Source organism: Tachypleus tridentatus, chromosome 10 (genome assembly GCF_004210375.1).
Source record: "Tachypleus tridentatus isolate NWPU-2018 chromosome 10, ASM421037v1, whole genome shotgun sequence".
Lineage (NCBI taxonomy): Eukaryota > Metazoa > Arthropoda > Merostomata > Xiphosura > Limulidae > Tachypleus > Tachypleus tridentatus.
The window spans coordinates 66,280,881-66,293,103 of NC_134834.1; the positions used below are offsets into that span (position 1 = coordinate 66,280,881).

Sequence of the window (12,223 nt, forward strand, 5' to 3'; positions counted from 1 at the left end):
CCAAACTTTCTTTATAACTGTGGATGTTTGTCATCATTTAGAGCTTTGAAGTAGCAGTTTGATTTTTCAAGGTCTTCGTCGACAAATAAGTACATCAATACCATCGGCAAATTAATAGATCGTTTTTAACGGCAAATTAATAGATCGTTTTTAACGGCAAATCAATATATCATTGTCATTGGAAAATCAGTATACTACTGTGAAACAGTACAGACCAACTGGCCTTAGAATTTCTATTATCTTTAGCATTATCGCGCTTACCTTGCATATTTCAAAGTTAATCCAAGGTGTGCAAGTAAAATATTTCTTGTAGTTTTAATCTGTTTTATAACCTAAAATATATTAAAGAGACTTTTATATTTTAATAGTTTGAAGTAGGCTGAAACAAGTAGCAAAGGTTTCTCACTCAAATACAAGTTGGGAAAAACAAACACGTTTCTTGTCTTTTTCTATTTCTCTTTCTTCTTTCTACAGGTATCTGACTTATGCTATGGACGAATCCATGATTCGCCGTCAGGATTTCTTTACAGTATTGGGGTATATTGCTGGAAACCCAGTGGGCAGATCAAAAGTCTGGAGTTTTTTACGTTTTAATTGGTCAAAATTAGTGGAAAGGTAAGGATAAATTATGTAAATTAAGAAATAAACAACAGTTCGTCCAAAAAAATTGTATACTTAAAAATTCAGTTAAATGTTATTTTAATTAACTTAAGTAACAGCAATAGATTTTTATTCTACAGTATTCAAAAGGGTCTACAAAAGATGCGAAGGATCAAGTAATTAAGAAACTTAACAGATGTTCTCGTTCAATAAACACTTTAGTTTTCAGCAACTAGTTCAGTTAAAGCTAAACGCCAAATTATTCATCATACAAAATTATTAAATTAAGTCAGAATTATTTTAAACTTTCATCTCTTTGAAATGATTGTATCATGCCGAAGTAACACTTGGCAGTTGCTCTCATGTATTTTTAAAGTGTGTAATAAATTTTAAATTCACATGCATCCTCCTGTTTCTAGGCACGAGGAGAATGCCAACGTCAGTCGTTCAGCTCTTAATAATACATTAGAGAAATTTTCATGTTATTTTGTTAATAATTTCGGTCATTTAAAAGAAAGTCGAAATTGTGAGCAGGGAACTGATAAACAGAAAATATAACAAAAAGGAAGAGCAGATTGAATTTTGCATTTAAACATTTGTTGGAAATAACAAATTTGCTCTTCCTTTTTGTTATATTTTCTGTTTGTAGTTTATTTATTTAAAGAAATTATGTTAAGCTGATAAAACTGACACTCTAGGCTTTCTGCTCTGTGTTCAGGTTCACTTTGAACGACAGATACTTAGGAAGAGTGGTAAAGAAGATCTGTGATTACTTTACAACGGAGTTCGAATTACATGAAGTAAGTTAATCATTATAAAATAACAACGGAGTTCGAATTACATGAAGCAAATTAATCATTATAGTAACAACGGAGTTTGAAATACATGAAGTACGTTAATCATTTTAAAATATTGTCGGTCGCTCCCAGTAGGTGATGTTTGTTTTTTGAACAAAATCACATTAGGCTATCAGCTGTTTCCATCGCGAGAAATAGTGTGTGTGTGTGTTTTTCATAGCAAAAACCACATTACCGAGGGGAATCGAGCCCCTTGGTTTCGGCGTTTTAAATCCGTAGACTTACCGCTGCCCTCCACGGGCACGAAGGGGATTTTAATTTAGATTTTAATTCCATAAAATTACCATTAGCTCACCAGGGACATTAGGTGGTGTAAAATTACATTAATTGTGGTTTATTTATATTTTGAAAAATTAAACTTCTTGAAAGGTGTTAAAATAAATTTTAGTTATTTGTATTGAACACTGTTTGTCACAAAAAGTGGATACAAATCATATATCTCTTTAAAAAAAAGATATAACTATTTTCATTAATAGGTAAATAATAATCTACTTTGATATACTGTAATAAGGAAATTAGTAAAAAAAATATGCTCTGGCTACGTTGAACAGCTTAAATATTTAACCTGTTCAGTGCCGTAGACGAGATAACTCGTCCAAGCCGATCGGTAACACAGTGCCATGGACGAGTTAATTCTTTCTCGATAACACCTAACTTCGACGCTGGATATCAGCACCATACACGCATTAGACCTACTTACATATTGTTTCACTTTCGATCCAAAATGGCGTCACGAAAAAGGTTACAATATAAAGAAGCATTAGAATTGTATTTTGAACTTGGTTCGGAGTTACCGAAGCAGCTGAAATAGTTGGCAGTCAACAGGTTAAAGAACTGTATTATGTTTACTTGATGATTGGCTCTTAAATTTTTTATCTTTAGACATCCTGATTATAATATAAGCTCTGATATTTCATTATAAGTTAGTTCGTGTTAATTTTTTGAAATCTAATTATCATATTTGCTATGATTTTTAGATGAAACTCTTCTTTGATATGTACCCTGAAGCTGGAGCCGGAACAAGAGCTAGAAAACAGGCATTAGAAAATGTACAAAATAATATAAAATGGTTGAAGAATCACCAAAAAACTGTTCATGATTTTCTTGAAGGAAAATTAGTCAAGAAACCATGGGAAAACCTCCGACTTCCTAAACATATTCGTCCCTTGAATTATGACTTAACTTTTCATCCAAACTTAACAACTGACACTTTTACGGGCAGAGTAACCATAGCCCTTGAAGTCTGGGAACCAACAAGAGTATTTTTAGTGCACGTTAATAATCTTAACATACTTTCAACGACACTGAGAAAAGTGGACAAAAGTGCTGTTTTAATTCGGGAACCGTTCTATTACAAGCCTAACCAGTTTTGGGTTATTCAGGCTAATGAAGAGCTACCAAAAAAACAAAAATATTTTCTTGAATTCGAATTTCATGGTTCGCTTGTTGGTAGTCTTGTTGGTTTTTACAAGAGTGTTTACACAGACACCGAAACAAATCAAACAAGGTAATATATGAGACTAAAGTCAAATATTGATTTGTTAGTGGTTATGTAATATCTTTAAATTAAGTCATCAAACGAGGTTGGTTTAATTGATTTCGAGAATGTTTGCTAACTTGCAAATACAGAAATCCTGCTAAAGGTGCCCTTCAAAATAACCACTGTGAAAATAGCATTAACTGAAAGGTTACCCAAATGATGATGTAAGATATTTTAATCATTTCAAAGTTTTAATGTCTAATGTATTAATATATAACATATTTCTAGTCCGTTCGTGATATATACGCACGCGTGAATCTTCATTTTTCCAAAATATGCTTTTCAGCTTATTTTGATTTTGTCTTATGTAGTTAGCTCGTGATAATTACTACAAATTTTCTTTACCTTCTTTAATTTCTACCTACCCCTACCCCAGTGGGACTGCGATATTTTTCGATATCCATAGAGGGCAGATCACAGACAGCCTTCTTTTGTAGCTTTGTGTACAACTTTAAACAAAGTTTACTTAGTAATACATTTATGACATAATTGTGATTAAGTTGCGAATACTTCCATAATAAGTGTTATGAAGATATTTGTTCGGTTTTGAGCCGAGTAAGTTTTAAAGTATCTATTAAAATTTAATATGATCTAGTGGGAATTGTAGATTTTAACATCACCTGAAAATTAAGCTCATGAAATTAGTTGAAAATGTAGTTTAATGTTTTCACATAAAGAAGAAATCTTTTTTCATTTCTTTGAAACTTAAAAACTTACTTTTTCAGATATATTGCCACGTCACAGTTCCAGTCAACATACGCGAGGCGAGCCTTTCCCTGCTTTGATGAACCTGGCTTCAAAACAGAATTCACTGTTACATTGGTTCATGAGCCAGCTTTCTTAGCCTTGTCGAATATGCCAGCTAAGGTATAAGAGAAAGACAAGTCTATATTTTTAAGTGAGAAGACCTGAAGGTCCACTTGATGCTAATAAAATAACAGATATATCCTGCTATGCGTGTATATAATATTGTTTTGCTATACAACAGGAAGAATAATATGTATCTGGCATAACTAAAATCTGTATCGGTTTGTTTGCATAGAAGATAAAATTTCAAAATTAATTTCTATATAGTTTTAGTATCGATTTGTAACTGTTTAGTTATAAGAAAAACCCACCTATTCAGAGTACTGGGTGGTTATAATTTTCTAGTTTAAGTACTTGTAAAATTTTTTTTGTCCACTTGAAACAAGGATGGGGCAAGCTTAACAGGTGCATTTGAAGTTATATACTACAGAAAAATACATAAGGTATATTACAACTCACTTAATATTGGACGTGTAAAGAAAATTATTTCAGTCCTAATAAATTAAATCCTTGATAAATTATCTCTTTTATACTGATGAAAAATAAACAAAATATTGTTAATGTATTTTTGTTTAATTTCCTAAACACCCAATAATTTTTCTTGATTTTCTCTGAATAGTTTCTTCTATTGTTGTTTGTTTTTCCTCATTATTAATAACGTATTATTATTATTTTTTTGCTTATTCATAACGTTCGGGTTTAGGAAACGTTCAACATTTCAAATGGTCTACAAGCAACTACCTTTGAGAAATCTAAGAAAATGGTGACTTATCTTTTGTGTGTCGTTGTTTGTGACTATAAATATAAAGAGGCAATAACAGAAGGAGGTATAAAGGTGAGGAAGCAACATTAACAATTTCACGTTTCATCCACTTGTTTAAATTTTAGTGTTTGGGGAGGGGTTAATTAGATTGCGATGTATTCTGTGCGTTAACTGTAAAGTTTTACAATAAAATATGTTTTCAAAAATGACAATGACAAGTTTTATTCCTTTATGTCAACGGTGTAGTTATGGGTGTAAAGTTATGTGTTATACTCTCATGTAATTGTATTAATTTAGGACGTTGTTGTTACAACTGACGAGGTGATTAAAAACAGTACTTATTATACTTTCTACATCGGATACAAAAGTGTGTGTTCAACACCTAGTAATGTTACTTATTCCACTTTCCACACTGTCTGTTAGAGTGTGTGTTCAACACCTAGTAACGTTACTTATTCCACTTTCCACACTGTCTGTTAGAGTGTGTTCAACAACTAATAATAATACTTACTACATTATTCACACCGTATATAGGTGTGTGTTTTCTGTATCATAATTTCTTGAATAATAGGCAAGTATTTTATGTTACTTCAAACAACAAACTTGCATAATTGTTCTGAAACTTCGTGCTTACCAGTATTGTGTAATTGAGTTCAAACTTACGATTTTGCACATTTTATTTGCAAATATTCTTTTATATGTTCATTATTTATGAACCGTAATTGTAAGTTAACCAAATTAGGAGCTTACAATTTATTAACTATACCTTATTATAAAATTCGAAATACTACCAACCATTGCATTCGATAAATAGGCTGGCTGAATTTATTAGTAGTTTTCGTTTGAGTTTTTTTTTCAAAGGAGTATATCAATTAAAGTTCACTTGAATATCTATTTTTTTATATAGAAACCTGACTTAATCTTCCTTCATGCTCTATTTTGTTAGATTTTCCAGAAAGGACTATAAAAATCAAGTTTATTTCAGATCAGAGTTTTTGCACCACCGGATAAATACAGGAAAACTGATTATTCCTTGAAAGCTGGAGCAAAGATACTGACGTTTTTCGAAAAATACTACAACATAAGTTATCCATTGCCAAAAGTCGGTACGTTTTTATATCCGCCACTTGATTTTTCCTACTCATATTCTACATGGTCTTTGTGTTTATGGAAAAAACAGAACAGCTTAAACATTTCTTAAAATATTTTTTTGTGTAATTTTGGGTTTTATGAGAAATTCTGGATACTTTGCTTTCGTTTTGACATTGAGATACACAAACGAAATAAATGAAATAAACTAGCGAAAAATTAACTTTTACCACTGTTCCTTTAGTGAATGTAATTAGTAGTTTGTGAAATTAATAATTGTTTGTTTAGATGAAGCACAAAGCTACACAATGGGCTATCTGTGCTCTACCCACCAGGAGTATCAAAACCCGGTTTGAACGGTATGAGCCCGCAGTCATATCGCTATGCCACTGGGGGAGGCTAAACTAATAATTATAGTATTTAATAAATTGAGACTGTGTTTAAGCTAAGGTATAAGAGAAAGACAAGTCTATTTCTTTAAGTGAGAAGACTCAAAGGTCCATTTCATGCTAATAAAATAACAAATATATCTGCTTTGTTTGTTGTAGTGCAAAGCTACATTGAGTTGTGTCCACCGGAGGTATCGAATGCCATATTTATCGTTTTAAATCTGTAAACGTATATCCGTCCCACTGTGAGACATCTTATATTCCATTTATTGAATATTTTCCGCTAGATGATATATATAAGATATAAAATGATACGTAGAAGATAAAAGTATCAAATACGAAGAAACTAATATATTCTTAGCATTATTATGTTTGTTTATTTGTTGTTTGTGGGAAAGCTTTTTGGTTTTTCTAACTTTTTAGTGCAAAGCTACACACTGAGTTATCTGCCCTCTCTTCACAGCGAGACATTGAATCCTGGATTTTGTGTTATAAATGCGTTAACTTGCTAGTGACTCATCAGGAGACTCTAATGGGAACACTCTGTGCCTTTTATTAAACGTATTGTATACAAGAACATATAAACAGCAAATATTGTTCACGTAACTACCAATAGAAACTTATACACATACATGGTAACTTCAGCCGCAGAATTAATAATGAAGTCTCGTTGATTAAAAGAGAGAGGATTTCTCACTGTTAAACTAAAGAAGTCTGGGCAGCTTTAAAACAGTCGTACTTACCAGAGATCTGATTTATATGAGGAAATAGTGTGACTGAAGATTATAGAAATTGTTTTTTGTGTCTTTTTAGACAAAAAAAAACAGTTTTGGCTGCAGAGTGTCATTGCATAAAATGGCTTAAAGGCTGCTTATGGCTTTCTCTATATATCTTAACACAAGTACACAAAGAAATATCTTCGTTTATCTCATAGCTCTCAGAGGTAAATTTATAAATTTGTATGAAATATAAATATTATCACACGTTCTTGATACCACAAAGGCTTTATTTATTCCAGTCCGTGATACTTTGGTACTTGTGGTGGATTCCTTCTATATTTTTCAATAGCACGATTCCCTAATGCAACATTTTATCGCAAATTTTTGGACCACGAAAAGTTATTGTTCTTGTAGCGAGATTATATTTATTGTTCTAGATATGATAGCTATTCCCGATTTCCGAGCTGGAGCCATGGAGAATTGGGGTTTAATAACGTACCGAGAAGGTTACCTGCTGTATGATGAACGCGAGTCGTCTTCCTACGACAAGCTACGAATTGTTGTCACTGTTGCTCACGAACTGGCTCACATGGTAATGTTTTGGATTCTATTTATGAACCATTATTCTAGGTAGTACTCGAGAGAAATTAACTTTTCTCAGTTAAACTTGCCAATATAGAGATATTCATAGAGATATCCAGGACTGAAACAAATTGCAAAGTAATTATCTACAAAAGTGAGAAAATATATTTTATAAAAAATATAATTACGCTGATATCTCATTCATGATAATATACATTTACACCAGGATATCTCATTAATAATAATAATAACATTTATACCAGGATATCTGTGGTTATAAATTTACGTTTACACCACAATATCTATTTTTTTAATAAACATAGATTTATATTGGGATGTGATGTTAATAATAAATACAGATATACATTATAATATATCTTACGCAATAAAATGGAATTATACAACCCCTTGAAAACACCGCTGTTCCAAAGTGATAGGGATTATAAACGCATCGCTAACAATTAGGCACAAAAACAAATTTTCAACATATATTCTATGTATTAGTATGAAGTTTCTGAATGAATGGTTTCAGTGGTTTGGCAATTTGGTGACTATGAGATGGTGGACGGACCTTTGGCTGAATGAGGGATTTGCATCGTACGTTCAATTTAAAGGAATGGGAATGATTGAACCATCGTGGGACGTTGTAAGTTTATTAAAAACTTGCTATTTTCATTCAGTTAGATTTTTTATTTAAAGTTGACAAGAACTGAGTTTTAAATATACTAATTTATACAAAAGAGTATTTCATAGTAAGTTAATAAATTTGTACAAATTGTATTTAACAAATTATAAGGATATTTTGTGTATATTAGTTTTAAGATATAAAAAGGCTATTTTTTGTATTAGTTACTCGAAGTAATTCTATGACATTTATCTGTTTTTCTTTTATCTATAGTACAAATGAATTTAACATTTATTAGTGTTTTGTATACACTCCAAGATCATTTGAGGTACGTGCTGGTTTGTTTGTTTCGTTTTTGGAACTTCGCAAAAAGTTTAACGAGGGTTATCTGCGCAGGATGTGTAAGTGAATTATTTCTACTTTTAGAAGATTTTTTTAAAGTTACTCCAAGGAATCATGGTGTTAGTTACTCTTTAGATATATTTTACGAACATTTTGTACATATTAGTGAATATGTTTCTTTGTAAGTTTTAACCAATGGTGTTTGTTGTTTATTGATTTGGTTTATACAGAGTGTAAAGCCACTTTTTTACAGCTGAAAAAGTTTATCTTTTTCACAACATAATTACTGCCACTAACGTTTTGAATATTCTATAATCAGAATTTTTTTTCATTATTCGGAAAAAAAATTGGTGTGACCTCATGCCTTTAGAGGTGTACAGAACTTACAAATTAGATACACTTTTAAAAATAATGTTCATTTGTACCAGCTGTTCTCATTAGTTGTATTCTTGGTTCTACTTACATCAATAGAGGTGTAAATTCTCATCCATTTATATTGTTTGTTTTTCAATTTCGCGTAAAGCTTCTCGAGGGCTATCTGCGCTAGCCGTCCCTAATTTAGTAGTGTAAGAATAGAGAGAAGGCAGCTAGTCATCACCACCCACCCCCAACTCTTTGGCTACTCTTTTACCAAGGAATAGTGGGATTGACCGTACCATTATAACGGTCAACTACGACTCGACAGATTACGACTCGAGTGCCTTAACCACCTGGCCACGTCGGACCTTGGCGCAGGTAACTTTTATGCCAATAAATTCCAACCAAATAACCAATATTAACATCATGTGTATATAAATGGATGGCCAAGCGTGTTAAGGTGTTCGACTCGTAATCTGAGGGTCGCGCGTTCGAATCCCGGTCGCACTAAACATGCTCGTCCTTTCAGCTGTGGGGGCGTTAAAAATGTCATGGTCAATTTCCATATTCGTTGGTAAAAGAGTAGTCCAAGAGTTAGCGGTGATGACTAGCTGCCTTCCCTCTAGTCCTACACTGCTAAATTAGGGACGGCTAGCGCAGATAGCCCTCGTGTAGCTTTGCGCAATATTAAAAACAAACAAACCTGTGCCAAACAACCATTAAAAATGGCAAAAAAGGAAAATTAGGAAAAATGTAAAAAAACAAGTTAGAAGATAAGCAATTCCCATAAAGCAATTATAAATGCAATTTTAAAAAGTCAAATGGGCCGCAAAATTAAAGACAATCAAATGTCACTATAATACCTTCAAACGTCAGAACCCTTAGAAAATATATGTATCAACTGGTACCGTCCCTCACATTCATAACGACCGCAAACGTAAAACACGGACAAGTATGACCTGAATGTCATAAAGGTTGGTTGTTCGGCGTTTATTGGCACAAAAGAACTAGATTATCTGAGCCAAGTAACAGGGATCCGGCATGGCCAGGTGGTTAAGGCGCTCGACTCGTAATCTGAGGGTCGTGGTTTCAAATCCCCGTCACACCAAAGATGTTCGCCCTTTGAACCGTAGGGGCTTTATAAGTCACGACCAATCCCACTTTTCGTTGGTAAAAGAGTAGTCCAAGAATTGGTGGTGGGTGGTGATGACTAGCTGCCTTCCCTCTAGTCTTATATTGCCAAATTAGGGACGGTTAGCGCAAATGGTCCTCGCCTAGTTTTGCGCGAAATTCAAAACAAACGAACAAACAAACCAAGTAACAGGCATAAAATGTAATTGTAAAATTATTATAACGTGTAAAAATAAGTCGAGTTAAAACAATACGATGTCCAAAATTCGGATAAAATATTTACGTAGAATTAAAGTAAAAGTTAAAAACACAAGGAAGTTGGACAGTGTAACTATCACCAATGACACTTTTTGACGTTATGTAAACCCATAGAAAAGATATGCCTAAAATAGTGTCGTCGCTCATGGTCATAACGACACTACGACAGTGAAGCCTTGGTTATTGTAACACTCAAGTCACAAAGGCCACACATTGGTGGATCAGTGCCAGATAAAAGAAAATGACGAGTTAGTAAAAAACTTTGACCAATGCGTAGTCTAGACAAACTAGACAGCCAAATAACAACCAAAAGTTTGAATCTGGAAAAGCATGTTATGAAGTTGCTCACCACAGATCGCTGCTGCCAATTGGCGCAAAGCTGTGAATTAATGTAAACAGGTTCATAACTCTTACTTAGTACACCTGCCAAGCTGTTCCAACCTTAGGCTGTTCGAGTTATTAGTCCCAAATATTTCATTTATAAAATTAGCACGAAAGACTTGCTACCAGACTCTTTCAACATATGCACTTATTCAATTGCTTCGAAAAAAAGAGTTTGGTCCACTGCTGTTTATCAGCCAAGCCTTTCCCAGCTACACACTCAAATTACAAACTTTAAAAATATTATTGTTTCAGATTAAACCATCAACACTAGATGTAAATATTGTTGATATTCTGAGAAAACAGAAACATTGTTTAATGTTCAAATGTTTATGTTTGTCTCTCGCTTTTAAACAGTATTATGTGAATTTTTTTAGCCGCTTTACGATGTGAAGTAAATTTCGTTTAAAAATTGCAATTGCAAGTATATTAATAGAAACCAGAATAATTTTTGTTTTTCTGAAAACTGTTAACACGTTTTTGTTTTTTTTTACTATCACAGATGGATCAGTTCTTAGATGAAGTTTTGACGAGAGTAGTGGAAAGTGATGCAACCATTACATCTCATCCTATTGTTCAGCCCGTTGACCATCCAGATGAAATTAGTGAACTTTTTGATGCAATTTCTTATTGTAAGGTGAAATCATTTCGTCATTTTTTTTGTTTTTCTATGTAAGCATTGGGTGGTTGGTTAGCGTTTAATAAAACAAAGCATGTTGGCTATCTGTGGTAAAAAAAAAACTGGTAAAAGAGTGAAACATCTGTGTAAAGAAATAGCAATTGTTTTTTTTTAAGTGAAACATTTTCATGAACAATGTAAAAATGTCAAGGAAAACAGGATGAGAAGTCACGTTAAGCAATTCTAGAGCCTGTACACAGGTAAGAGAGTCTGTAAATAGTACAGGTAGAGTACTGGTTAGTTTTCATATGATTCAGGGTAAGAGAGACTGCATATAACTCGGCAATGAACACAAAAACTGTAAAGGGGAAATCTGTAAGCAGCCACCGAGTCACAACAAACCGGGGCAGAGCCCAAAGAGTCATCTGAGTTTGAACTATTCATATAAATAGGTACGGAAGAAAAGTTTCAGAGATGTTCGGTAAAAAGAAGATGGTACTTCTAGTCTGGAGTATCTGCCCTCTTTGGACGACTCAACAAAATATTGTACGTGAGTATGGTAATATGTCATGTTGGAATCGGCTGAATACTAGACTCAAAAACATCGTCTGGTACCAGACCCAATTCAGTGATGTATGCTCGGATACGGAGACCAAAAGGTGGAATAATTGACCGCCTATTACCAAATAGAACAGCTCCGAGGGTCGGGTTGAATCGTTTGTATGGAGGGAATCATGAGTGTTCAGTTAAAGAAACGTGTGACTCTGAAATACGCCTCCACCACATAGTTGAATTTGAAACAGGTACATATTCGCATAGATTTCTCTATTAATTTGTTAAAATAACAAATATCATATACGTTTACCAAAATTTAAACTTATAAATAGAAACAAAAGTGTAGTTGAAACACAAGATTGGTGTTGGTGTCTTTGTGTTGGTAAAACAAAAATATTTATTTATTTCGGGTAACCTTACTGTTTCTATCTGCAGGGATCTTCAATTCTTCGAATGCTAGAATTTCTAATGGGTGAAGAAGATTTTAGAGTTGGGGTTTCGGTAAGTGCATTAAAACTAATGAAAAACAAAATTATGCCAAGTTTCAAATTTTCTTTTATCAGTAGATTACACTAAAAAGCCTATGAAATAAATAACCCTTCAGAGTCT

General features: G+C 33.1%; 1 protein-coding gene across 5 annotated transcripts in view; it reads left to right on the forward strand.

Moving 5' to 3' along the window:
- LOC143229476 (uncharacterized) overlaps positions 1-12,223 on the forward strand; it is a 449,330-nt gene that overhangs the window by 41,933 nt on the left and 395,174 nt on the right. For 4 of the 5 annotated variants that reach the window (XR_013015900.1, XM_076461844.1, XM_076461843.1 and 1 more), the window contains exons 17-26: positions 475-615; positions 1,319-1,400; positions 2,435-2,964; positions 3,723-3,864; positions 4,508-4,639; positions 5,553-5,673; positions 7,202-7,356; positions 7,879-7,992; positions 10,943-11,077; positions 12,050-12,115. Coding sequence is in view for 4 of the 5 variants with exons in the window: in XM_076461844.1 (XP_076317959.1) it covers positions 475-615; positions 1,319-1,400; positions 2,435-2,964; positions 3,723-3,864; positions 4,508-4,639; positions 5,553-5,673; positions 7,202-7,356; positions 7,879-7,992; positions 10,943-11,077; positions 12,050-12,115 (1,618 nt within the window). In the remaining variant the exon portion in view is untranslated. The remainder of the gene's footprint in view (positions 1-474; positions 616-1,318; positions 1,401-2,434; positions 2,965-3,722; positions 3,865-4,507; positions 4,640-5,552; positions 5,674-7,201; positions 7,357-7,878; positions 7,993-10,942; positions 11,078-12,049; positions 12,116-12,223) is intronic. The other variant, XM_076461846.1, reaches the window with a different exon arrangement.